Genomic DNA, 23,850 nt, shown 5'->3' with positions numbered 1-23,850 from the left:
GGATGTGAGTAACCAGAGCAGCAGAAGCAGTGAGGGATGCTTACACTCAACTTTCATCATCTCCTGTGCAATGCTGGCAGCCCCTGACAGAAGCTGCAGCTGGAAGAGACCTGGAGAGCTCAGCCAGCCCTTCCCCTTGCCCAAGGGCACCGAGGCAGGACAGGGCTGCTTCAGGGACCCTCTAAGGAAGGGAGAGACACAGAACCCAGCCCTATCTCAGCTTCCAGATCATTGTCTGTCCTTGTTAACAACTGGAGACAAAGGGGAGGGCGGGGGAAGAAGGTAGCAGACAGCAGGACAACTCCCTTCTGAAAAACCTCGGAATTCCTGGTCTAGGAGGAGGCCTCTGTGTTGCTGTAGGACAAATGCAGGCAGGGAAGCCATTTCAGACCACGAGTGGCACGATGCCTCCACAGCCCCAGCAGAATTCTTTATGTCAGATCAGGTTTTCAGAATAAACAGCTGTGTACTGTTATAGCAACATGGCCCTTGACAGATATGGGATGTTATTTATATTCTGCCTGCATGCTATTTAAATCATTTTAACAGGAAATTGTTTTACATAGGAAACTACTGCATGAATTTCTCCTGGAAGCCTCCAGCTACCTTTAAGCTTTGTTTACACCACCAAGGTCTTCTGACTCTTTCTCAAGGAATTTATTTAGATTTTATGTAGCCCATCATCCCCATCCAACTTCCTATGATACACACAGACAACAAGTCCTTCCTCCATTTCTAAATTTAATCCTTCTCAAATCTACTTGTTCAACATCAACATGTATCAAACACTGAGTTTTCAGCCCTCTTGAGTTTTGGTAGCACAGGCAATTCCTCTAACCCTGTCTTTGAATGCCGACTGAAGATGAAAGTTGCAGCAGCCAGGCATGAAACACCACCCAACAAAGCTGTTTCTTTTACAGCGTGCACAGGATTTTTCTGTTTGTTTCACTTGCCCACCAAAACCAAAAAGCACAAAACCAAACATGCAGAGTTTGCAAATGGCCAAGAGGGCAAACAGAAAGCTGGATGAGGCAGAGCAGAGAACAGAGTTGAGGGCTGTCACTCACTGGCACTGGGGGTGTCAGTAGAAGTGTGCAGTATTTTTGATGCATATCCCTTCTGGCACAAAACAGAGTGAGGTTGGGCTGAACTGAATTCCTAATTGAAGTGATGAAAACAGCTCCTGATTTTAGCAAGTTAGCGAGTAGATTTTTCACACTTAAGCAAAAGTAGGCCAGTGGAACTACTCGCTAGCATATTATCATCAAATTGACTGTGATGGTTTGGAAAAGCCCAGAGGAGCCCTGTAGTGCTGGCTGCAGCATGAACACAGAGCAGCACAGCGACAGCTCCACCCTGACCTGAAAACTGAACCGGGCACGTGAACAAAAATGGGAACAAAGGTAGAGAAGGCAATGCCAGCTACAAGGAATGTCAATGCCTGTACTGGAAATTTAGGAGCATTTAGGTTCTGCCTGAAGGGTGGCTGATGAACTTAGCTGAGTTTATAAGTCTGCAGTTCTTGAATTCAACTCTCCCCATCTCCCGGGTACTTCTACTTCTCTCCACACTGAGTTTGGACTAAGCAGCGTGACATTCCTTATTAGCATAGAGGTTTAAATTCTGTTTAAATTCCTCCTTAATGTGATATAAACAGAACTATTCTCAGCTCAAGGCACACAAATAGTGGCTGGTGGCCCTTGCTTGGCTTCAGTACAGGTATGCAGCTTCAGATCCTGGCCTGCTTGAGGCTGACTTGCTTGGGCACAGCACCTGTATGTGCTCATGAGGACGTGTCTTACAGCTGGTCTGGGGACATTCCCAAGGCCAGGTATAGGAGTGCTGAGCATTAAAACTTCTAAACTCTTAAGCCTTGCACTGAGTCCAACTCAGAGTCCATTAAATGTAAGGACATTAAAAACACAGCTAGGACCTCCTGAACTTCCCTCTAGCACACGTTCACTCGGAACTTACTGAAAGAACTTGCATCTCTAAAAGCCTGTCAGACTAAGACACCAATACATAGCATTATTGTAGGGAGAAATAAACATCCCTGTGGCATTATTTATATAAATAATGGCATAAGTAAATAAAAAAACTCTGTCAGTGGCATCAGTGTAAATGAAATTGTTTGTGCCTTGGCACATACCAAGTGTCTCCACTGACATCAGTACTGCTTTCACTAACATGCAAACCCATTCCTTTTCATCCCTTCCCTCCCCCTGAAGTTTTGGTCAATATTTGCCTAGCATGACAACTAACATCACCCTCTACTGTTTCATTCCCACGCTGTTTCTTTAATTGTGGTTGCTTGGGCAAAGAGTTGTAATTTAATGGTCAACTGAAGAGAATTCCAATCAAACTGCAACCTATGTCTGCTCCCATTTCCTGTCTCTTTGGCAGGGATCTGACCGCAGTTATGTAATGACAGGGGCCATAAAAGCAGCGTTGTTGTGAACTTTATGTAATTGTAGGGTTTTCAGTGATGTGCAAGAGTTAAACTCCCATTGGCTTCTGCCAATTCTCCCTGGCACCTGCTTGACAGTCCCCTTCGTGTTCTTTGAGATCTTACTCCTGAAAATAGAAACAGTTTCTTCTCCCTCGTTACCTAATTTGCAGTTTAATATTATTGCTTAAATGTCTCCTAAAGCAGGTCATGCTTAGTAAAGTGTGGAAATTGTATCTGGCAAGCAAGCTGCTTAAGCAAATGAGGGTTCTGTTCACAAAGCCTAAACACATGCATTTAATCTAACAACATCTTTATCCCTGCCTTGTCTTTGCTGAATTTTTTGTGTTTCCAGAAAGGAAAGCAACTCCTTTAAAGTACTTTCACGTCACAGGCAAGATGTGCAGTTGTGTTTAGTCTCTGTTATTCCTACGTGATTTTCAAATAAATTTAATGGTCGCACTGAGGCAAGAAAAAAATACAAGAGAAACACCTTCAGTCAGCTCATTAAAAATATAGGAATATCAGAGGTGCACATAGCTGTAAATTGCAAAGAGAATGGACAAAGACTCTGCCCAAACCAGCTCCACAGAGACAATTATTATGCCTCCAGTAAGATCAAAGAACATTCCTGGTGTTGCCTTGAACAGAAAGAAGACTTGATCATTTGGGACAGATCCAGTGCATTTGAAGCCTGTAGGATTCTGGCCACTTGCAGTGTGATTTCGTGGAGGCTTGGAAGGATAAAATGATCTTTCATCTTAAAATGAGGTCACTTCATGGAAAACAGTACAGGTTTTACACATTTTTTTACATTGTTATTTAAAGTAAGTTCTGACTAATATTAATTATAGTTCAGCTTTAAAGAGCTTTACTTAAGTGGTATATCTGTGAAGAGACACCTGAACAATACAAGTGACAAGCCACCAAAAAAACCCAAAAACCCTTGTGCCTTTCTGTGAAAACAGGGTTTCATCTTTTGTGTGAGGTAGAGAGAAAAAAAAATTGAAAGAATTGAGAACTGGGTTTAAGTTTACAGATTGGAGCACAGCAGATTAGTTAATGTCCTTACATGAAGATATATGGCAGACCTGACTGGCAGGACAAGAGATTATCAGAATGTCTCTGTGCTGCAGCATTCCTTGCATTATCCATCCACAGACATTAATTACATGGACAGCTGTGTAAGTAGGCACCTATTTCTATGAGGCAACAACCTACTGACAGAATTTCACAGGTTAAATCCAGTCCTAGTGAGTGCAACGTTGATTTTTATGCAGCAATGTCTTTGGTAGCAAACATTTAATAGAGCTGGCATTAACTTGGAGGGTAGGACAGAACTCTGCACTCTGAGGGTTCACAAAGGCCACAGAAGCTGCAATGCCCCCGTGGGCAAAGCACACACTGCTAGATTAGTGTCAGAACAGGGGCAGTCACAGGCACCTGCAGAACTATTTGCACTGGTTCTCTCCCAGGGACCTGTTCTAGTTTCCTCCCATCCCCTATTCCCACCCACAGTCAGTCCTGACATGCAAGAGCCCTCTTCCAGAACCTCAGGGAGCTGCAGTCTGGGAGCTGTTTGACCCACGAAAGAGGCCTCTAAATGTTAGCTTCAGGCTCTCACCAACTTCATGAGCCCATCAAGAGCAGCCAGAGAACAAATAGGAAAAACAAAAATATTATCTGAAAAATGCTTACCAACAGAGCAGCACAAATAGGGCCGTGGATGATGTACAGCAGATGAGTATCAGAGCTGATCCAACAGCTAGAGAAAACAAGCAGGAAAATAAAAAAAAAGCTTGGCATTGTTATCTCTGTATTCCTTTCCTTTTTTTTCCCCTCTCTTTAAAGAAAATGCAAATGTTTTGCAAAGTAAGTTGGAATGCTACTTACTTGTCATTATAATATAAAGTTCTAGCAACAGCATGTATGCAGGCAGGGATCAATGGGAAACCTGTGGAGGAAAAACAATATTTTCTTCATAAGAAAACACGGCTTATAACTAAGTAAACTTGGGTATCTTGCAGGAATCTTCTGTATTTTCACCTAATCCAAGCTATATACCTGCAGAGCAAATAAACTAACAGGGAGCAATTTACATTTTCTTTTCTTAGATTTCTTTCTGAGGGGTGTACGAAACCTTCTTTCCACTGCCTTGCCAGAAAAACACACAGAAAGAAGAAGCAAATCAAGTTATAACTTTTTAGAATGCAACAGCTGATCCTAATTAACACAGATGCTTTTCAGGCTGCAATCTGCAATAATGCCAAATAGATAATATTAAAATGGTAGTTGTATATATGGGCATAGCTTTAGCAGCATGGTTTAGCAATGTTGTTCACACCTTACTGGTATGAGGACAAGCTATGAATGTCTTGCTGGGTATTCCAAAAGGAAATTTGAAATTAGACTCAGCAAATCAGGCTGAATTAAAAATTTTAACATTAGTTGTCTGGGGCCCTTGACACTGAGGTGGTACCCAATCTTCAGAAACTGCTGAGCACCTACAGCCTCTCAGCCACACCTCAGCAGGACAGCAGTGTTTGATACTGATGCCACTTGAGATCTTCAGCTACAGCTACTCTGTGTTTGCTTAGTGAACAATACAGGTCAAATGGAACTGCTGGAAAAATAAATCTTTGGCCATCCCTAGCTCAGTTCTGACCCTCCACCCTAGACATGGTGAGACTTCTCTGAAAACAAACATTCGTTCCTGAATAAACATCTTCGAGATGAAGAACAATGAATAATTACTTCTTAATGTCTTCTTTATAATGGGAGACTATTTTCTCTATACAAAGGAGGAGCCACTTCCTGACTCCAGAAATGCATAATCTCTCTTTCAAGCAAAGACAGAAGTACATACAACTTCCTATGCTGATATTTCTAAGCTTGTTAAAACACCGCAGACAAAGAGGAGGGGTGTGGCATGGCCATTCAGAGCCATCAGAGGAACAGATGTTCAAGGGAGGGAGAGACTGCACTGGCCTGAAAATAGAGAAGGTGAAATCACATACCCCAGCCAAGGAGGTAATACCACATCAAGTGCTGTTTCTCAGCAAAAACAGCCACCACAATAAGAGTGTGCAGGTAAATGCCTTCACACAGCATCCAAAAGTAGTTGCAACCCATCAGGTACAGGTAGATGAACTGTGACACCTTGCAGCTGATCTGTAGGAGAGAAAAAAAAAAAAAAAAAAAAAAAAAAAAGGCGGAGTATAATACAAATTTTTAATTTGAAAATCTCGGAGCTTTATTTGCCAAGTGGAAAGAATGCCACTCGAGTCAACTGCTAATGTTTGTTCTGTTTCTCACTAAAATTATGTATTTGTTTACTTTTTAAAATATAACTTCTACGAAATTACAATTCCATATTTTATGATGACAGAAAACTTTTAACTGAGTCTGTTTTCCAGTTACTCATACAAGAGGACCTTGAGATCCTCAAGCACGGCAGAAAGCCATAATGATATTTTTCCTTATTGCAAACCTTGCCACACTTGACCGTTCCAAATCCTTAAATTGTCTGATGACAACCACTCAAGAAAGCATATTTGATGTGGGTAAGCCCCTCTCAGTCTTACCAATCACAACATATAACCACTCCAGAGAACAATTTATGGTTTTAAGATGCTTACAAGACCCTCAATTTTAACCCACTCATAAACTGCACTTTGGTCCCCTTGAGAACTTGCATTGCAGGTTCTGAAGGAACCTGACATTTATTTGTATTTAGCTTGCCTCAAAATATATTCTACAATTTAAATGTTACAATACAATTCATTGTGCAGTCTAAAATATGAGGTTGTGAAAAAGCAGCAACAGTTAACTTGACGATTTGGTCACAGTAGATTCTTTTTTTTTCCTCCTTCTGAAATTGCTGCCTGTTTGATTGTTCTATTTCTGGCACTTGGATTAAAAAAACCAAAAAACCAAAAACAAAACCCACAAAAATCAATATTGTTTTACCATTTTCTGCTACCTAACTCACTTGATGATGATTATTAGCAGCCTATCTCAAGTATTTTTTCCAGCACACTGAGGACAGCTTCTTCAGGAGAAAGAGAATATCATCCTTTTACTTGATTCAGCTCCTGGAGTTTTGCCCTAGCTTTCACAGAATTTAAATTTGTCTTCCAGCTCTAAATAAAAACAAAACCAGAGCTAGGGATTTGTTTGTTTCTGTATTTCACTCTCAGGCCTTCCTGTTGCTATAGCTCCTAGACTTTTTGGGAGAGGCCACTGATTCACACTTACCCCAGTCTTATCAGGAAACGAAAGTCAGAAAAATCAGACCCAAACGCAAGGATTTTTTACTTTGCTTTTTACTTCTGGAATACAAGGGGCAACTTTGACTTGGCCATCTTCAGCTGAAATGAGAACAACTGACTTTTTTTTTTTTTTTTTTTTTTTGTGAAAGGAGGTAAAGCCATAGGAAGACAGATCCAAAATACCTTGCAAAGCATTTTTGTTTTACTGCCCTCCCTTGGTGAATTCAGCTGTCAGCCTCCACTGACATCACCTAGAACAGGCTGCTGTCCTGCAGTTATTTCAGGGCAAAGGCAGTTCTGTGGAGCTGGGGAAGAGGAGCTGGGAACTCTCAGTTTCTTCGAGCGTTATGACTATTTCACAACCTCAGACGTGAAATGCCCAAATCTCTGCGAGACATCTGTTGTCCAGCCTCACACGGACACGGCGTTACCGAGCGTTTTGCACCTCGCAGCGCTTCAGCAACTGCTCTGGTGTCATCTTTGTGCTGCTGAAGTGATTCCCACACAGATAAACGAGGCGCCAAACACACTTTCACTTACTGGGTTGGTCGCGACCAGCTCCTGGTTGTTGGCGACCGCCGTCAGTGAGATTATTGTGACAACAGAGTTGCAAACAAAGGAGAAAAACAGATTTTTGTGCAGGGTAATCCTTTGGCAGCTCAAGCTCCTAGGAAAGAGGAACAAGAACAGATGAGCACACGGGAGGACAAATTTAATACAATGATGTATCCTTGAACACCAACAGGACTAAAGCAAGTACATTTAGTTCCATGATGTTTAGCTGCTTTATAGTGGCCAGCTAAAAAAAATTTTAATACTGATAATATAACAATTTTCAGAAGATTTACACCTTTTTTTGTTTTGTTAGTACCTGAAGAATTTCCCAATTACCTATCACACCTGAGCATGAGGAAGATCTCTTACCCTATGTTTCCATTTACCCAAACCTGTTTAGGTTTTTTTGAGGATAATTCCCTTTTACTCATATTCTTGTTATTTTTATTTCCTTAATCCTATAGATAGAGAAATACCTGAATAAGTAAAATAACACAAATCTCACCCTGACTTTTGTGCATAACTAAGCTATAAACACTGTATAGGATACAATTATAAAATCCCTGTATAACTGCATTTGACCGTGTTAGTTTTCAAGGTTTGCTTTTAAACTTGCAGTAAAATTAAAGAGAGATTATCTTTGGAAAGGTGCTTTTTTTTTTTCCCCAAAACAGTGGTTCAGTAATTTTAAACAATACTAGAAATTGAGGAGAGTTGCAGTAAATTTCTTTTGTCTGTCACTAGAGAGGAAGCAGGTCTAACTTAGTGCTGTTCCAAGAGGCATGACTGCTTCTCATTCAAGGGGTTTTTTTGCCCAGCGAAATTCAGCTTTACAGGCAAACCCAAAAGAAGAGAAAAAGCTTTAACTTTCCATTCTCAAAATCCCCCAAACAAGCAAGTAACGTCCCTTTTGTCAGGAAAGCAGACGATGGGTAAAAACAATCCCTTCGTGTTTCAGAGGGGGCGCAGAACCTACGACCAAAGTGACTCGACCAGAGTCAGTACCAGCAGTCAGGAGCCCAGAGTGATGTCACAGCGCCAAATGCTCAAAGGAACCTCTCAGACACACACACACACAGAAGTGATAAGGACTCCCAAGGCTCTGCCCTGAAGAGCCTGTGCTCAGTAACCACACCTACCTGACTCCACCACAGCGCCAGAGACAGGGGGTGAAGCTGATTGACAACCTGAAATGACTGACTGGAGGGGCAAATCTACCGCTTACGTGTGCCACTGCTGCTCGCTGCTAGAGAAATCAGGGATGCATTGACAAGCTCAGCAGGGGGACAATTCCGAACTGTCACACGAGGAGGGGGAAAAATATCAAGTTTTCTAGCCTTTTCATAGAGCATGGCTGGAAGAAAAAGATAAAGCAGGGACACTGGTGATTCATTTGTCATTTGGGAGGGTAGGAGGGAGAAGACCTTTATGTTTTAACAGGAAAATGCCGATACGGAATAGTCATAAAGGTTGGAGGAGATTTTATTTTGGTCTTTTGTTTTAATGCCCCAAACACATAGACTATTGTAATGAGCAGGTTTTTTATGTTCCTTTAAGATGTATATTTATATATTTCTTTCCTATATGGTTTATGTACGAAAAGGGAGACAATGAGAGATTCCAGCGAAGGGCTTTGTGTAAACAAGTCCTGAAGAACTCTGGAATTCTGTCTGCTTATTGTTAAGATTCAAGGCACAGGCAAGGAAGAGCACGTACAGCTAATGGGGCCATCTCTCGGGTCATCCAGCAGCTGTTCCTGTTGAATATTCAAACACACCCATCCACACCCACCTCCACCCATGCATAAAAGGATTGAAAGGATCACCGGACGTGAAATAAGAAAGCAAGACTGATGACATTTAAAAACCAAGACTGCTTTTGGTAATAAAAGGATTTTTTTCCCTAAGCCTCCCCACCCTCCCTCTTCTGTTATCCTTCCTATATTACTTTTTCTGACTGTTTTTCTTAATGATGTAATACCCTTTAATCACTTAATTCTTGTATTTATGATCTAAGAATGTTTGAAAGACCAGCTCCAGGATTAAACCATGTGCAGTAAAATAAAACCAGACCTCCTGTTAAATTACCTATTCCTCTTCCTATTTTGAGTCCTGCCCGACTTGGACATCAGGAAAAAAATTCATTTCTCCAAAAGAAAAAGGGTGACATTTTCAAAAGCTCCTAAATGGGGTTTGAGATCCAAGTTTTTGAGGTATTCCAACAGTGCAAAATTCGATCAGTGAGATCCACATGTGCACTGAGCAAGAGAAAGCAGAGACACTGCAAGAAGTTACTTTTACGTCTCACTGGTGAATTTTCAGAGCAGAAGTTCAGAGTTCCGAGTTGAAGGCCCATTTCCTGCCATTAAACCAAGAGCTCCAATGCACTCGGAGAACACAAGTCACAAACTGGACAAGGGTTTCCAGTGAGACAATTTTCTGAAGAAAAAGCCAAAATTTCAAACGCAAACAGAAAATACAGAAAAAAATTTCAATCCTAGAGAAGATCACTAACTCAAAACACAGAAAGTTGTTATTTGGAAAAAAAAAAAGCCATTTTTTCCCATGGAGGAAAGTGCCAAATTTCTAGTCAAGCCTCGAGATATTCTAGTGATCATCAATCCAGCAAAAGTTGTCTGGAAACTGTTGGTCAACTAACAGAATAAATTTTTTGGAAATGACAAATTCAAAGGCACCCTCCACAATAGCAAAAAGAAAAAAAAAAAAGTCCACCTGTTAAAGCTATGAATAATTACACAAGCTTTAGCTGATACATAATACATCCTGGTATTAATCTAGGTCCTTAAATACCCTTCTGGTACTAAAAATACTTTAGAGGAACCATACATCCCAAGAGAACAGCTTGCAGAGGACTTTCTTTAGCTTCCTTTAAATTTTGTAATTTCCTTTTATATCCCAACATAACCACAGCGAAGAAGATGTGGTTTGTGGGTCTGGATTAATTCCGTGTGGCTCTCTGAGGAAAGAGGATCCTTCTGCCAGAGGGAGAAAAAGAATCCCTGGATGGTCAGACAGACATGACAGGGTACGTTAGCAGAGAAGATCACCTGCTTTTGCATTAAATGCCAAAAGCCAAGGTGAAATTGCCTTGGTTTTCAAATTATAATCCAGAATAATCATGCTTGACTGTCTCTGGGATTATAAAATTATATCCTATTTCAAATTTTTTTGTTTTCCTCAGAGAAATCTGTCCAGGCATTTTTCCTGTCATGTTAGATATTTAATCTGCTAAACTCTGTGTGACATTTGTTGCAACAGTACAGGCCTTTTTTATGCAAAATCAAACTTCCTATAAGGACTCAGAGCCATTTCAGATGTTGAGGTCCTGGAAGGAAAGCAAACTTGGAAATGGTAAGCATTGTCCTAAGAGGTCACATCACATGCAAATAAACTTATTAAAAGCCAAATATTCAGGTTTTCCTCGTGAAAGGAGATCAGAAAAAAGCTGAAAGGTCATCTTGAATACTGGATTTCATAAAGAGAAGCTACAAAGACCCTGAGGTTAGCTCAGTTGATTAAAGCATGGTGCTAATTACACCAAAGTTGTGGGTTTGATTCCTCCATGATTCACTTGAGAGCTGGACTCGACAATCCTTGGGGATCCCTTCCAAACCCAGAATATTCTGTGATTCTGTGCAGCTGAAACATTCTGATTTGTTGGGGCTTTGTGGCAGTGTTGTGGAAACCTGGAGAAATAATGCATAGCTAAAGTGCAAACACTCTTTTCCACCAGATGTGTCTAAAACTGATATTTTTAAAGTCAGGTATCATCTGCCCCCACCTAATCAGAGTCCACAGCATGAGAAAAGGCAGAGTCAGTGGCCACTGTATGTGCTACTCCTATTTAAATGTTAGGAAGAAATTAAAGGTGGAGTGAGAGAGCAGGGCATAGAGGCAAGAAATAGGCAAGGCTGAAGAGCAGATGTTCATTTTCCAGTGAGAAATAAAGGAGAAACGATGAAACTGGAGCCAGTTAACAAGGGAAGCCCACACTGTGCACTGCAGCAGCTGGCAGAGGGAACAACTTATCTCTCTCAGCTCTGCTCATGTGGCAACCCTCCTGGTTTCACCTTTCTGCTAAGCCTCTTGAAAGGCTCTTAAAGAAAAAAAGAAAAAAAAAACACAAAAAAACCACCAAAAAACAAAGAAAAGGAGTCTTTCACAGGGAAGAAAAGCGAGTTCACAAAACATGACGTAATAACACTAATTTTAAAAGACATTATATTATGAGCTGTTGTGACAGTGGTGATACACTGCTCAAAGTTTCCTGCAAGGAGGTAACATAATAACTGTTAGTCAGTGGATGACATGCCTGTCGTGCACATAATGCAGTGAATAAAAGAAAGGGATTGTTTTTATTATTCCCATTTCTACTGTAGCTTTTAGCCTTACTTTCTTTACAGTTTGTCATATTTGTGAGTACCCACTTTGGAATGTTACTGTATGTATCACATGTCATCGGGATTTTGGTTTCCACTTGCTCTTTAGTTTGGCAGATGCTTGGCATAACAGAGAATCACAGAATATCCTGAGTTGGAAGGGACCCCGAGGACCAGCAAATCCAATTCCTAAAATCCACACTGTAATTTTATTGCTGAAATAACCCGAACATCACAGACTCCAACCAGAACAAACATCTCCCCATTTCCTATTTTCAATATATTCCACAGCTTTTGATTCCCAGGTTTTTAATTTTGGGTTCCTGAGAAAATAAACCTACACATTTATGACAGCCATGACGTTCAATGCCAAATCAACATCGTGGCTTTCTTCACCTTCTCGCTCAGTCTAATTTCATTTGGGTGGCTGGTGGCTCAAAGTACTGAAAGCACTGCTATTTGACAGAGGATCTTAAATATACTTACTTAAAATAAAAGAAAATGCCCAGAGAAATGAGAAGTGATGCGATTGAGAGGCCGTGTCCGATGATGGCCAAGTAATACAAGTTCAGAGCCGTCTGCAAGACAAGAACAAAGCCAGGCACCTGAGATTCCTGCAGAACCATTCTGCACAAAGCACACATTTATACATCTCATCTGCACATCAAATGACTGTTAACAGCATTAAGAGAAAGAGAAACATTTCAGGTAATGATAAGACAAGTCCTGAATCCTGCAAAACAACACCTTGATGAACTCTCTCTCTGTAGGAAACACAACAGATTGATGGAAATCATCTCTGGAATGTACCCCTTACCAGTTTAAACACCAGGTTTCTAACATATCCTGCTATGGGGTTTTATGAGTGTTTATATAAATCTGGATATTTAAGCTACTGCACTGGGTGCATTTCCTGTCTGAGGTTTGGTTCTTCTGGTAAGACAGCTCCTAAGTAAAACTTGCTCCCCATAGGAATTTATTCTTTTCCTCCCAGGAGGTTTTCTCTTATCATTTAAAGGTACTTTCTTTAAAGAAAGCCATGATTATGATACTGGAAATTCTGTTCTCATTCAGCATTTAAGGGAGGGCTTGAAAAAAATTAACAACTCAAAAGCAGTGAAGACTGAACAGATTTGTTAAATAAGCCTACAGCCAAATTATATGAAAATCTGGCTAGATAAAAAAAAAGGTTAAAAAGGAACTGGTAAATTAATGTTTGCAATATGTTCATGTTATCATTAATTATTTTAGTTAACAAATATATTCAATTAAAGAATAATTTAATTAATAATTACCATAAAAAGTAACAAACCTCTACTTTCAGTTATGGGATCTGTCTCACAAAACCTCTGTTGTTGCATTAAATGTAAGATTATCGTTTGGCACAGCAGGAAATGAAGATTTTTAGGTTAAGCTTTATACTCTCACAATAAAGCACAACTACCTGGATTCTATAGGGAGAATTAGAACATGCATACAAATGCTCACATACTGCAAACTCCTTGTGTCCCCTGAACTTATTATTCCAACTTAAGACAGACTAACAGCTTGTTATATACACTGACTTTCGAAATAACACAAAAAGATTCCAGGTAAAGCTTTAAGCAGGTTGTAAGACGACAAATGCTACAAATCTTCAAATTACCATCACTTCTAAAAATGAGATAACTTCTTTAAAAAAAGAACAAACCAACAATGCAATAGGCGTAAGTGAAACTTCCACGAAAATTTGGAAGAGAGTAAAAACAATGGGTACCCTGACATGCTAAAATTTGGGCTGTATCAATACCAGTGAGAGCTGAACAATGCACAGCAGTCAGATTTATTGTGCAATACCTAACCCGCCTCCCGAGCAGAGCGAAGGGACAATGATACCTCATATAACAACACAGTGAAATGTAGCAAGCACTAAGGCTTTTGTTCAGAGCTATTATTCCACTTTAACAACAGCTTCTGATGTGTGGCAGAGCTGGAATATGCAGGCAAAACAGCCCGAGGGAAACTACCTCGTTATTCATAAAGAAGGAGTTTCATAGATCTGCTTCTGTCTGAATAATATCCTCAGTTCCCGGCCAAGTATTAGCAAGAATCAACGAATATAGAAATTCTGCTAATAGAATTCAACTGCCATTAGTGAACTCCAGGTCTTAGGATTTGAGGAAAAGCAATAAAAAAAGTGTCTTATTGTCATCTGTTACCGCCTTTTGCTGAATATGTTTTTTGGGTAAATATCCTGAGGTATTCAACAACAGTGGTGTAGGAAGTTAAAATCTCTATTACATGTCAGGTTTCTTGACGCAATCTGCTGCTGTTCAGCCGCTTTCCGTGAGGTCCAAATTAATTTACAGCCTACCTTGACCTGCATTTTACATTCCTAGTTCTTGGGCATTTAGAGTTTCAATTTACAGCTTCTTTCCATGACTGACTGTTTCATAAACATAACGAATTTTAGTGGAAATACAGTTAGGGGGAGGCAAAATATGCAATTTTGCCCATGGTGTCCTCACATATCACAAAGTAGTTAAAAAAGAGATCACTTGGGATTATTTTTTTCTTTTTCTACACTTTTCAATGGATGGGCATCTTGAAGATAAGCTGAAGTATATAAAAATATTCCCACATGGGTATGTGTGTGGGTAGAGTCTACCTTTGATACATAGGAAACAACTCAAGGCATTTTGCTGCCTGAGCTTGAGATAATTTTGGGTGCCTGCAAAATATCAGGTAAATAAACTCAAAGTATAGGTTTTCTATTCATGTGAGTGGCTTGATATCTCAGAAAAAAGGCATTTGGGAGTCGGGCCACAAAGGAAAAGGAGCAGAGAGACCCTATCTAACAGCTCTCATAATTTAGTTCCCTTTGGCCCCCAAAGATCCTGGGGTGAATCTACCCGGTTACAACCTGCCTCCAGTTGTGGAAAAATGGACAGATTAGGTCTGCTTTTCACACTGGGGAAAAAAAACAACCTAAACCCCAAACATCTGAGCTCTGCTGAAAGCTGCCTCGAAGATGTCTTAATTAATCCCAAGAAAAACTCTGGCTGAGCACCCGCTGAAAATCTGTCTCACAGTTCACTGGATAAAGCCACGCTGTCAGCACGTCTTCCAAAGATGGGCAAACCTCCTGCAGCTCTGCTCAACTTGGACCCTACTTAGGAATTCCAGAGCAAAACATAAAGGTCTGTTCTTGCAAGGCACACACTTCACTTACCAGCAGATGACTGTGGATGGCCTAGACAAGTTCTAGTACCCTAACACATTTAAAATACCCACGAACAACAAATATTATCGTGTTATTTAAGCAGTTGAAATCAGCTGTGTGAGACCAAGCAGGTAGATTGGAGGAATCTGTTTTGCACAATTCACCCTTTTTGTTCAACATTCTTTCTTCTTTTCGTGATTTGAAGATGCATCAACTCTGCTGCCATCTGAGTTTTGATACTTATGAAATTTTTCAGAGCAGTTTCTTGACACTGGTAACATGCATTCATTCCTTTCCTACCTTCACTTTTTCATGTGTGTAGCTGTTGCACTGGGTATAGTTTGTCCACGTCCTGTTGCTTTCAGGGTGTCTAAACCAATTCCCGTTTGGATCGCAGATCTTCGTCACTTTTTCTGCAGTCGAAGTCGACGGAATGAGAAACAAAAGAAGGAAAATGAAAGAAAAATGCAACAGTCAGCACTGAAGTTCTATTTCCTGATGCCAAGTATTTAATAAAGATTGGCAAACAGCTGACAGCTTTATTAATATGACTAGAGAGACTTTGCTTGTTACTACGAATTCTGAGAAACCAGAGGCTGTTGCTTTTGCTTGGCAAGAGCAAATGATGATGTGATTTTCCTTAAGAAAACAAATAGATTTTGCTCCTCCAACCCAGTAAGTATCAAAATATATTGAACTGTTAGAGAACTACCAGATGAAGTGACAAGGGTATTTAAATGGCTTGTTTGACACCCAAGATCTAAACTGAAGTTTGACATCCTACCGCTGTAAATTAGGATTGGACAGACAGCAACAGAAAAACCGCTCGAGAACCAAACTGGAAATTTTCTGGAACCACAATAATTTCTATCATCAAATAGAAAGAGGCATAAAAGGACCCTGGGAAATACAAAACGGGCAGAGAGGGACATGACTATAAATCTATGACATTTTTCACATTAGCCCACAGAAACAGGAAAGGAATCAGAGCGGGAGAAACTCTTTGTGGACTTCAACTGCTGAATCGAGGTAAAAGAGTAAGTCCTGTTTTCTGCTTGCCTGTGAGAGAGAGAAAAGGTTTTCTGAGAGAAAAGATCATCTCTAAGAGGAAAAAAGTATGACTTCACTTTAGTTCCTACTCGCTAATCTACAGAATTCCTCAAGGACATGGTTCAAAAAAGAAAATAAGTGCTTGTCAGTTTTCTATGTGATAAGAGGAAAATGTAAACATGGGTCTTGAGTTTCTGAAATTCTGGAGCATTAATAAGTTGAGTGGGGCAAACAAGAGACATCAAGCACCCAAACCCTCATTCCATTAAGAAATAAGCTGATGTAGAAGCCAATGCACGCTTACCTGATGGGTTGAAATCCTGAAAGTAGTCAGGGCAGCGCTGCACTGACACTGTTCCAGCAGCAACATCACTCCAGCACAACCAGCCATCCCACGTCCTGTTACAGTAGGGACCTGCAAACAAGTAGAGACCTGGTAATAAAAGAACAACCCTTCTTTCGTAATGGTCTTCCAAAAGTAGAGATGTAAGAAAAAAAAAAAAGGGGACAGAAAAATAAAGTTTAGCAGTAGTTGATTAAAACTCCACTTAACAGAGAGAGTTCCTTATACATACATTTCTTCAGAAACTTTCTAAAATTCGTTCTCATTCTACATCTGCAGTTTACAAGCTTCTGATCTGGAACACAGTGGGCAAAAAAGCCTAAATCAATTCATAGCCAGTGATGTACCTCAGCAAAGAGTCTTATGATCTTTCAAAATTGCTTTATATTTTGGGTGTATAACAAGCCTATAAACATGTTTTCTAGTTCACTAAGAACGCAGAGGTGTCCTAGAAGCCATGAGAAAGCCTGGCTGGGAGGCATCCACAGCTCCTCTGCCTCAGGCTGGGCTGAGCCTGCAGCGATCCCTGGACAGACACTCCTGTAAGTGCTCCAGGAACAGGGAATCCACAGCGTCCCTCAAGAGCCTGTTCCAACGCCTCACTGCACTCACACAAATTCCAACACCTAAAATAAACTTCCCTGGAGAACGAGCTGGGGTTTTATAAACAAATTCCTTTCCCAAAAGGCACACAGAATGACTGACCATCTCTACGGATTGGAAGATGTTTTTGAAGTGTCTCGCTTCAGGTTTCTTTTAAAGACTTAAATAACGTCCTCATTTTCAAAGGCTGCAGTTTTCAAACATTTTGTTTGAAATTCCTCCTTATCTGAAGATTTTCCAGTTTGTTCCAGACCCTTCTGAAGAGGCCCCAAGCTGGACATAAGCTTACACTGTCATGCATACCCATGCATTCATTTCGGACCTCCAGGCATTCAGTTCCTCCAAAGAATCATTTCAGAAGAGAAAAATCTCTTTGGAAAAGAACATAATTACCCTTTCCTTGCCTCAAAAAGCCATTCAGTGTTTCCAGAAGTTACCAAGTGAGAACCAGTGAACAGGTAGAGAGGTAGAATCAGCTCTGAGTGAATTATCAGAAAAAGCAAGAACAACACCAACACTTTTCTCATCAGAAATAAAAGCTCTGTGTTATATAAGAGGTGGTGTAACAGGTAATGTAACATATCACTTTATCTTCCTGCATCCCAAAGTGGGGATGCTTCTAAAAAACTATACAAATATTCTCACAACCCAAAAATAATTGCCAGCAAGACAAGAATGTAACACAACTTAAGGGATCCTGAATTGGTGTCATTGTATCTGTTGACCGTTTCCTCAGAAAAAACCTCACCAAAAATAAATTTCTACCTTCTTTCCTGTGAATAGGATCTTGCATGATTTTCTGGTAGCATTCATACTGTGCTGTCATAATTTTATTCCGTGTGACACTCAGCTGCATGAAGTCCTCTGTGATGTTCTGGTGCCCCTCAGATGGTACAGCAGTGGCAAAAAACTACGAGGAAAAAGACTTCTTTTAGCAAATCACCCATAAGCTCCAACATAAACTTCTCTCAATGTCAATCTATTTAAATATAGTATTTTAAATATTATTTTACTGAAGGAAAGGGATCTTCAAATCTTATTACTGGCAGTGTGATTTTTGTGGATTTTTTTTTTTTCTGGTTAATTTAGCAATTCTTAGTGCTGAATGTTGACAAATGTCTCCTGAATGAGCACAGGGGAGTAACAATTGGTAATATTTGTAAATAATAGTGGCAGCATGCATAGAAAGCACTGAGACAGCCAGGGGCACATCAGCATATTTTTGTAAAATCCAGTGAAATATATCAAAGTTCAGTCTAAAAGGAAGTATTTCAGTCAGGCCCAAAATGATCCCTTATGAAAAAAATAAGGGATATATACTTTATGCACTGAAGCATTTGGCTTGTCCAGAGCTATTTGGTTCCTCTAGTCTGGTGAACCATAAAGTCAACCCTCAGAATGCGAAAAGACATTCAAAAGACACGACATGCACTTTTATGGATACTAAAATTTAAAAAAAAAAAAAAAATCTTAGGATTCTTGATTAAAATCTGTACCTTTTAAGTGCATTTTTTAATAGTAATTTTATATTTTCCGGGAAGCCGCTAAAATGTTAAAACAGCTGCAGATTGAAATACTCCACCACTGTCATACAAGGGATGAACTTTAAATTCCTGAGGGTGTCCCTCTGAATCTCAGATGTCTCCTCCACTCTTCCTGGGGTCCACAGAGTATTGCTTGCATGTCACTCATCAACCATTGCAGTTCTGAGCCAGCAAAGGATGTGCTGGGTTCAGCAGGGGTAAACACTATTTCTGTTCCTTTACGAGGGGAATTTAAAGGAGAACAGAAGGTGGGTGAAGATCCCGCTGTGCAGAAACCACGTCTGGACGCAAGATTAGTTATTCCTGCGTTTCCTTATTAATAATTTCTAGGGTGTTCTGTATATGCTGGTTAGAACTGCAAGGGATTTAAAAAATTCATGCGACTCACCATAGTAACCGATAAGAAGAGCAAAAACATGATCCAGTTTTTTGTCATCTCCGCGGCCGGTGCAGTGAATTTTATGTTGTGGTTGAATGAACTCAAACTGCAATGGGGGAAAAAAAAAAAAAATTAGGAAGAAATTTAGCAATCAATCAAAGCCCAAAGGGATAAAAGACTTGTTTTATTTGTGAATTAAACCAAGCCAGTGGAGGTCCTCTCAATTTGTCTCCTGGACACCTCTGCCTTCGGGCCACCACAGCAAACTGCAGTTCAGTTTCCTTAAAGCAGACTCAGACTTTTACAAGCACACACACACACACAATCATTTTGTATTTTCTTCATACCAGATGATATTTAATTTTGCCATTTCAGCAAGAGCCACTTTATCCTGAAGTTACGACTTTGTGAGGATGGCAACGATGCTGCAAGAATTAATTGTGAGCTGTAAAATAGTTTCTGTATCTGCAGTAGCTGTGAAGTAGTTTCTTTATCTGTCATTTGAAGAAAATACAGCTACCCAAACCAGCTATGATAGCCTTGCAGTGCAGACTGTTCTTGGAATTGATTCTTGTAGTGTGAAATGCATCTAATGTATAAAATATACAAAATTATTTATTAAGTACATAGACCATCTATCAAGGGTAAACCTGCTGTGACAACTGCCTCAAAAGCAAGGGAAATTTCTAAGAGATTTGTCGTGCAATATTTCACTGTGTCCTGAAGTATCCTGAGAAGATCACAGAGCTGGGTCTGGAACCGAGATAAGAGCTTTTCTTCTGCTTGCCATCGTGGAGAAAGGCCTCTCCACATTTAATTTAAGTTATTACAACTAAACCACATCTCACAAATCTTAAGTATCTCACTGTACTACCATTAATGAAGCTACTTTCAGATGAAAAAAAGATGGTAGCACATTTGTGAGTGTGGCTGCCTCGTACAGATTCATTCAGTACAAATCTCACGGCGTGAATGAAGACCCAGATCTCACATCCTCCACAAGTCCCTCACGCAGCCAGCTCAAGGATCCCACTGCCACAGAACCAACAGGGCTGCTGGGTGCTGAGTGCACACAAACCTGCACCCTGAGCTCAGATCACACTTGCTGCTGTCTTTGGAAGTTTTTATTATCCAGCTGTCCCGTCCTGTGAGGGACTGGAGGACGACAAACAGCTTTTAGTACTTTGGCACGTAGAGGTAATTGGACAGAAAGCTCATTCTTTTTTAAAAAAAACCCCATCTTAGTCACAAAAAGCAACTATTCTATACCCACTTTTCTGCTTCTGCGCTGAAACTGAGTCCTCTTAATACAACAACAACAACACAATCACCAGCATTCTGTAGGATATGCCAACTACAAAATATGAGATCACTGCACAGCCTGGTGCAGATACAAGAGATGTGCTGTAAAATCAGTTACTTTTGTGCCTGTTTCACCCAGACTAAAACTGTATCCATAATTTCCCTTCTATTTTTCCCAGTGGCACAGAGTCCTGTAACACTGATTGCTGCAAATTGCACAGGTGATTCAAACACAGTGTTCTGAAAGCTCTTAGAACACTTATAGAGAGACCAATTAACATCCCCGAAATGTATCAGTTTGAGCAAATACTACTCTGGAAAATCCACATGTGGTGAGAACTAAAGTAAAAGGATAATTGTAAGGACCATGTTAACTAAAGAAAAATCTAAATATCTACGTGTAATGACTAAAGGTTACCTAAAACCAGATATCTACAAATATCTAAATTAGATATCTAAGTTAGCAAAGAGGCAATAGGATTTCAACTCTGCAGGAGAAGTGGGGGCAAGGATGATTAATTCTAACCTCTAACAAGTTTCATTCATTCAAAGCGTGGCTGTTTTCCTAGGAAGGGGAAAAAACCTGACCTTCTAAGGAAATTGGAATTAGTAACTTGACTGCTAAGTAAGTCAATAACCTTTTCTCTCCAAAATATGACAAAGCACATCTGTGCAGAGTTAATATCCACAAATGATGTGCACAGGTCAAGCCAAGAGATCAATCAAGTAGAAAATAGCAACCATAATTTGGGCATGTTTTTCTATACACGTATACAAGAGTTCAAAATCATTTTCTCCACAATAGCTCCAAAAATCCTTATGCTAAAACTAATGTTGGATGGAAAATTTAAAATGCATATTTATATACTGCCCTCCCTTAGCCTTGCTTATCTAGGCTTCTCAATTTATTTAAAAGATACAATTTATCTAAAAGATACAATATGATATAAACAAAGGCAGAAATTATCTGCTTTGATTCACAGTCCAAGTTTATTTCTGTTTCACAATATCAAAAGTCATCCCTTAGCTCAGTTCCTTTAATGGTCCAAATCTTTTAATACCTAGTGATTTTGTAAACATTTCCTATCAACTGTCCCAGCATCCACTGGTAAATTATTAAGTCTTCCCAGGAGAGAAAATGTTAAGTCAAGCCTATAATTCACTCTGTGCTTTCAACTCATTTCTCTCCATTGCAAACTTCAAAAGAAAAATATAGAGAGAGAAAAAAATGCTTTTTCTAAACATCCTTACTTATGGAATAAAGCACAAAATGCAGGATGAAGGTCATTCAGATACCTCTTTGGACTTCAGGAAAGCATTTCTTGCCTCACTATGTGAATTCATTCACTCAACATTCCTTATGGAAGCTGAGAGAGAATCCCTTGACTCCACTCTGTGACAATGGGGACCTGCACAAAATCCAGTAGGACTGTGATTTACCTGACAGGTACCAAATGAAACTGTAAGTGGTGTAAACACAACACTACAGCTACTAGCAGTGTTCTGGCTTTGTTTTCCCTGGAAAAAAGGGATCATCAGAGGGAAGAGAATGGGGAATTGCAACAGCAACTCAGATCTTCAAAATATCATTTTTATTTTTTGCCCTGAGGACAGTGAAGTCTGGGGTAACTTAAAAAAAGGAACTGATTTTCCTCTTTATTACGTTCTCTGTTACCCACATTAATGATCCTCCTGAGGCCAACATTGTGTTTGTCACTGATAGCAGTGACATCTACTGAAGAAGGAGGAATTCAAAAGGAACTGCAAGCTGAACTTCGCCAAAATAGCCACTGGTATGGCTTTAACAGATGTTCACATTTCTCTTCCTTCTGCTTTCTCCATAGAGCCATCCTGCTTAATCAGCTGTTTCTACTTTTAACCTTTCCCCATCCTCCCAAGAATAAATGGCATCCCTGCTGAGCTGCAGACACTTCCCATTTCAACGACACAGTAAAAGGGTTAAAAAAAGGTAGTCAGCCAGAAAGATCCTTTTTTGAACTTGAAAACCACGATTAGCACAAAATCCAAACCACAGACAGCTTCCACCTCAGCAGTTGCCCTCCAGTCTGACCCTGGGGGAGTGGGATAGGAGGGAGACCCTACTTATGTCTTTGCAGGTACATTCATACACAGGCACAAACATTTCTCACTAATTGGTAACCTTTGGTTTGCCCAGGAAAGAGAAGCCAGACACACAAACCAACAACAACAACAACAACAAAACCACAAAACATTTGCAGTAGAATTGACACACCTTGCAGTGTGAAGTTAAACATGTACGGATGTAGATGTAAATCCTTCCTCTGTGACTGAAAATGGGGTCAGAATGGCTTTTTTTTTTTTTCTAGACCACCTCTGCCCCCCCTTTTTGTTGTCCTACCAGTCCCTGGTTTTGTTTTGTTGCAATATCTCTTAGAAATAACTGTACATGCCACCTGGTTCTTTTTAGAGAGCAGCTTACAACTCAAAGTATTTTAAACCTCAAGCAGTGTTTGGTTGTTTCTGCCCAGGATACAGGCAAAAGAAAGCATCTGGCAAATGCCCTATGCTTTTCCCTACTTTGAATTGCTGGAGTACAGTGTTATAAAAAACAACCCCAAAAACCAGTAGGCTCAACTGGAATTACATCTCCACTCACATAAACTTTCTGGGGAATACTCTTCTGACTGCAAGGCTCAGAAAAAAGGCAGTGCCAGCCTGACATTAATGCATACCAGATCCACTGATTCCTAAAAGTGGACTAGAAAATCTCCACACTTATCTTAGAGAACAATGCAGGGTAGTTTGGAAATCTTCCTATTTGGGTAAAATGCCTTTAACTTCTGAGGGAATCACTCCTGTCAGCATTTGATCAAACTGCTCTAATGGTATTCCATAACAGCTCATAAATTCAATTTAACCTACTATACTGCTTTACAACACTGATGCTTATGGAAGGCATTTCCATCCTCACAGCCATTATCCATTCAAATCCCGCCCTGTGACCTCCTCTCTTCAAATCAGTTGGGGTACAACAAGTGGAACAACAGGAATAAAAAAAAAAATGGAACAACAAGAATAAAAAAAATACTCCTAACACTATTTTGAACTCATTAGAAGCACTGGGAGAGATCCCTGTGTGTAGAGAACCCTGAAAGAGTTCATCTGAGAAGTAGAGTGGCTTACAAAGGATATTCCTTGCACTGCAGAATAAAGGTGCTTCTAGACCACATGAAGAACTCCACAGGTGAATTAGTAATTAGGAAAATATTTGCAATATTCACATAATCGTCACGAAAATCAGGAAATAAATAGGAAATAGGAAATAAACCCCAAGTTTAAAAAGGAACCGAGTTTCTTTAGTCATCCTCTGAACACAGAGCATTGCTCACATGCATGGGGACATTGTAAAAAAATGCCACACTGAGAAATCCCTCCTTCTCCCTTTCCTTCCAGGAATTTTTCCTAGGAAGCAGTTGTGGCACAATGGCATTGCCTGTCTTCTTGAGGATTAACAGAAATAAAGAAGCAATGCAGTGGCACATCCCAATTTTGCCATTCAATTATTTTATAACAGCTTTATCGTGCAGGTGGCAGTTCAGCAGGAAAAAGTGCTGGCTGTTTAATTCTTGGGCCATGAGCTACCCTGGTCTCCCCATGCAAGTAGAAAATCAGGTCTAGTTCAAAGATGTTTTCACATCTTTTATTCTCTCCATTACCACGCTTTTTGCTTTTTGTTTTTGCACCCCTCTGGTTTCTTGCCAGAGGCCCTGCAGA

General features: G+C 40.0%; 1 protein-coding gene across 1 annotated transcript in view; it reads right to left on the bottom strand.

Annotated features, from left to right (window-relative positions):
• CALCRL (calcitonin receptor like receptor) overlaps nt 1-23,850 on the bottom strand; it is a 60,544-nt gene that overhangs the window by 10,118 nt on the left and 26,576 nt on the right. Inside the window, exons 2-10 of the mRNA XM_050339810.1 lie at nt 18,802-18,898; nt 17,635-17,779; nt 16,228-16,338; nt 15,174-15,286; nt 12,158-12,249; nt 7,258-7,384; nt 5,464-5,617; nt 4,340-4,400; nt 4,145-4,211 (exon numbers count right to left, since the gene is read on the bottom strand). Of these exons, the coding sequence (XP_050195767.1) occupies nt 4,145-4,211; nt 4,340-4,400; nt 5,464-5,617; nt 7,258-7,384; nt 12,158-12,249; nt 15,174-15,286; nt 16,228-16,338; nt 17,635-17,779; nt 18,802-18,849 (918 nt within the window). The 5' untranslated portion in view covers nt 18,850-18,898. The remainder of the gene's footprint in view (nt 1-4,144; nt 4,212-4,339; nt 4,401-5,463; nt 5,618-7,257; nt 7,385-12,157; nt 12,250-15,173; nt 15,287-16,227; nt 16,339-17,634; nt 17,780-18,801; nt 18,899-23,850) is intronic.

Source organism: Myiozetetes cayanensis, unplaced genomic scaffold (genome assembly GCF_022539395.1).
Source record: "Myiozetetes cayanensis isolate MyiCay16 unplaced genomic scaffold, myiCay2020 scf9, whole genome shotgun sequence".
NCBI classification, from domain to species: Eukaryota; Metazoa; Chordata; class Aves; order Passeriformes; family Tyrannidae; genus Myiozetetes; species Myiozetetes cayanensis.
Note: the sequence above shows the minus strand (reverse complement) of the source record. Positions and strands in the feature narration are given on the sequence as shown.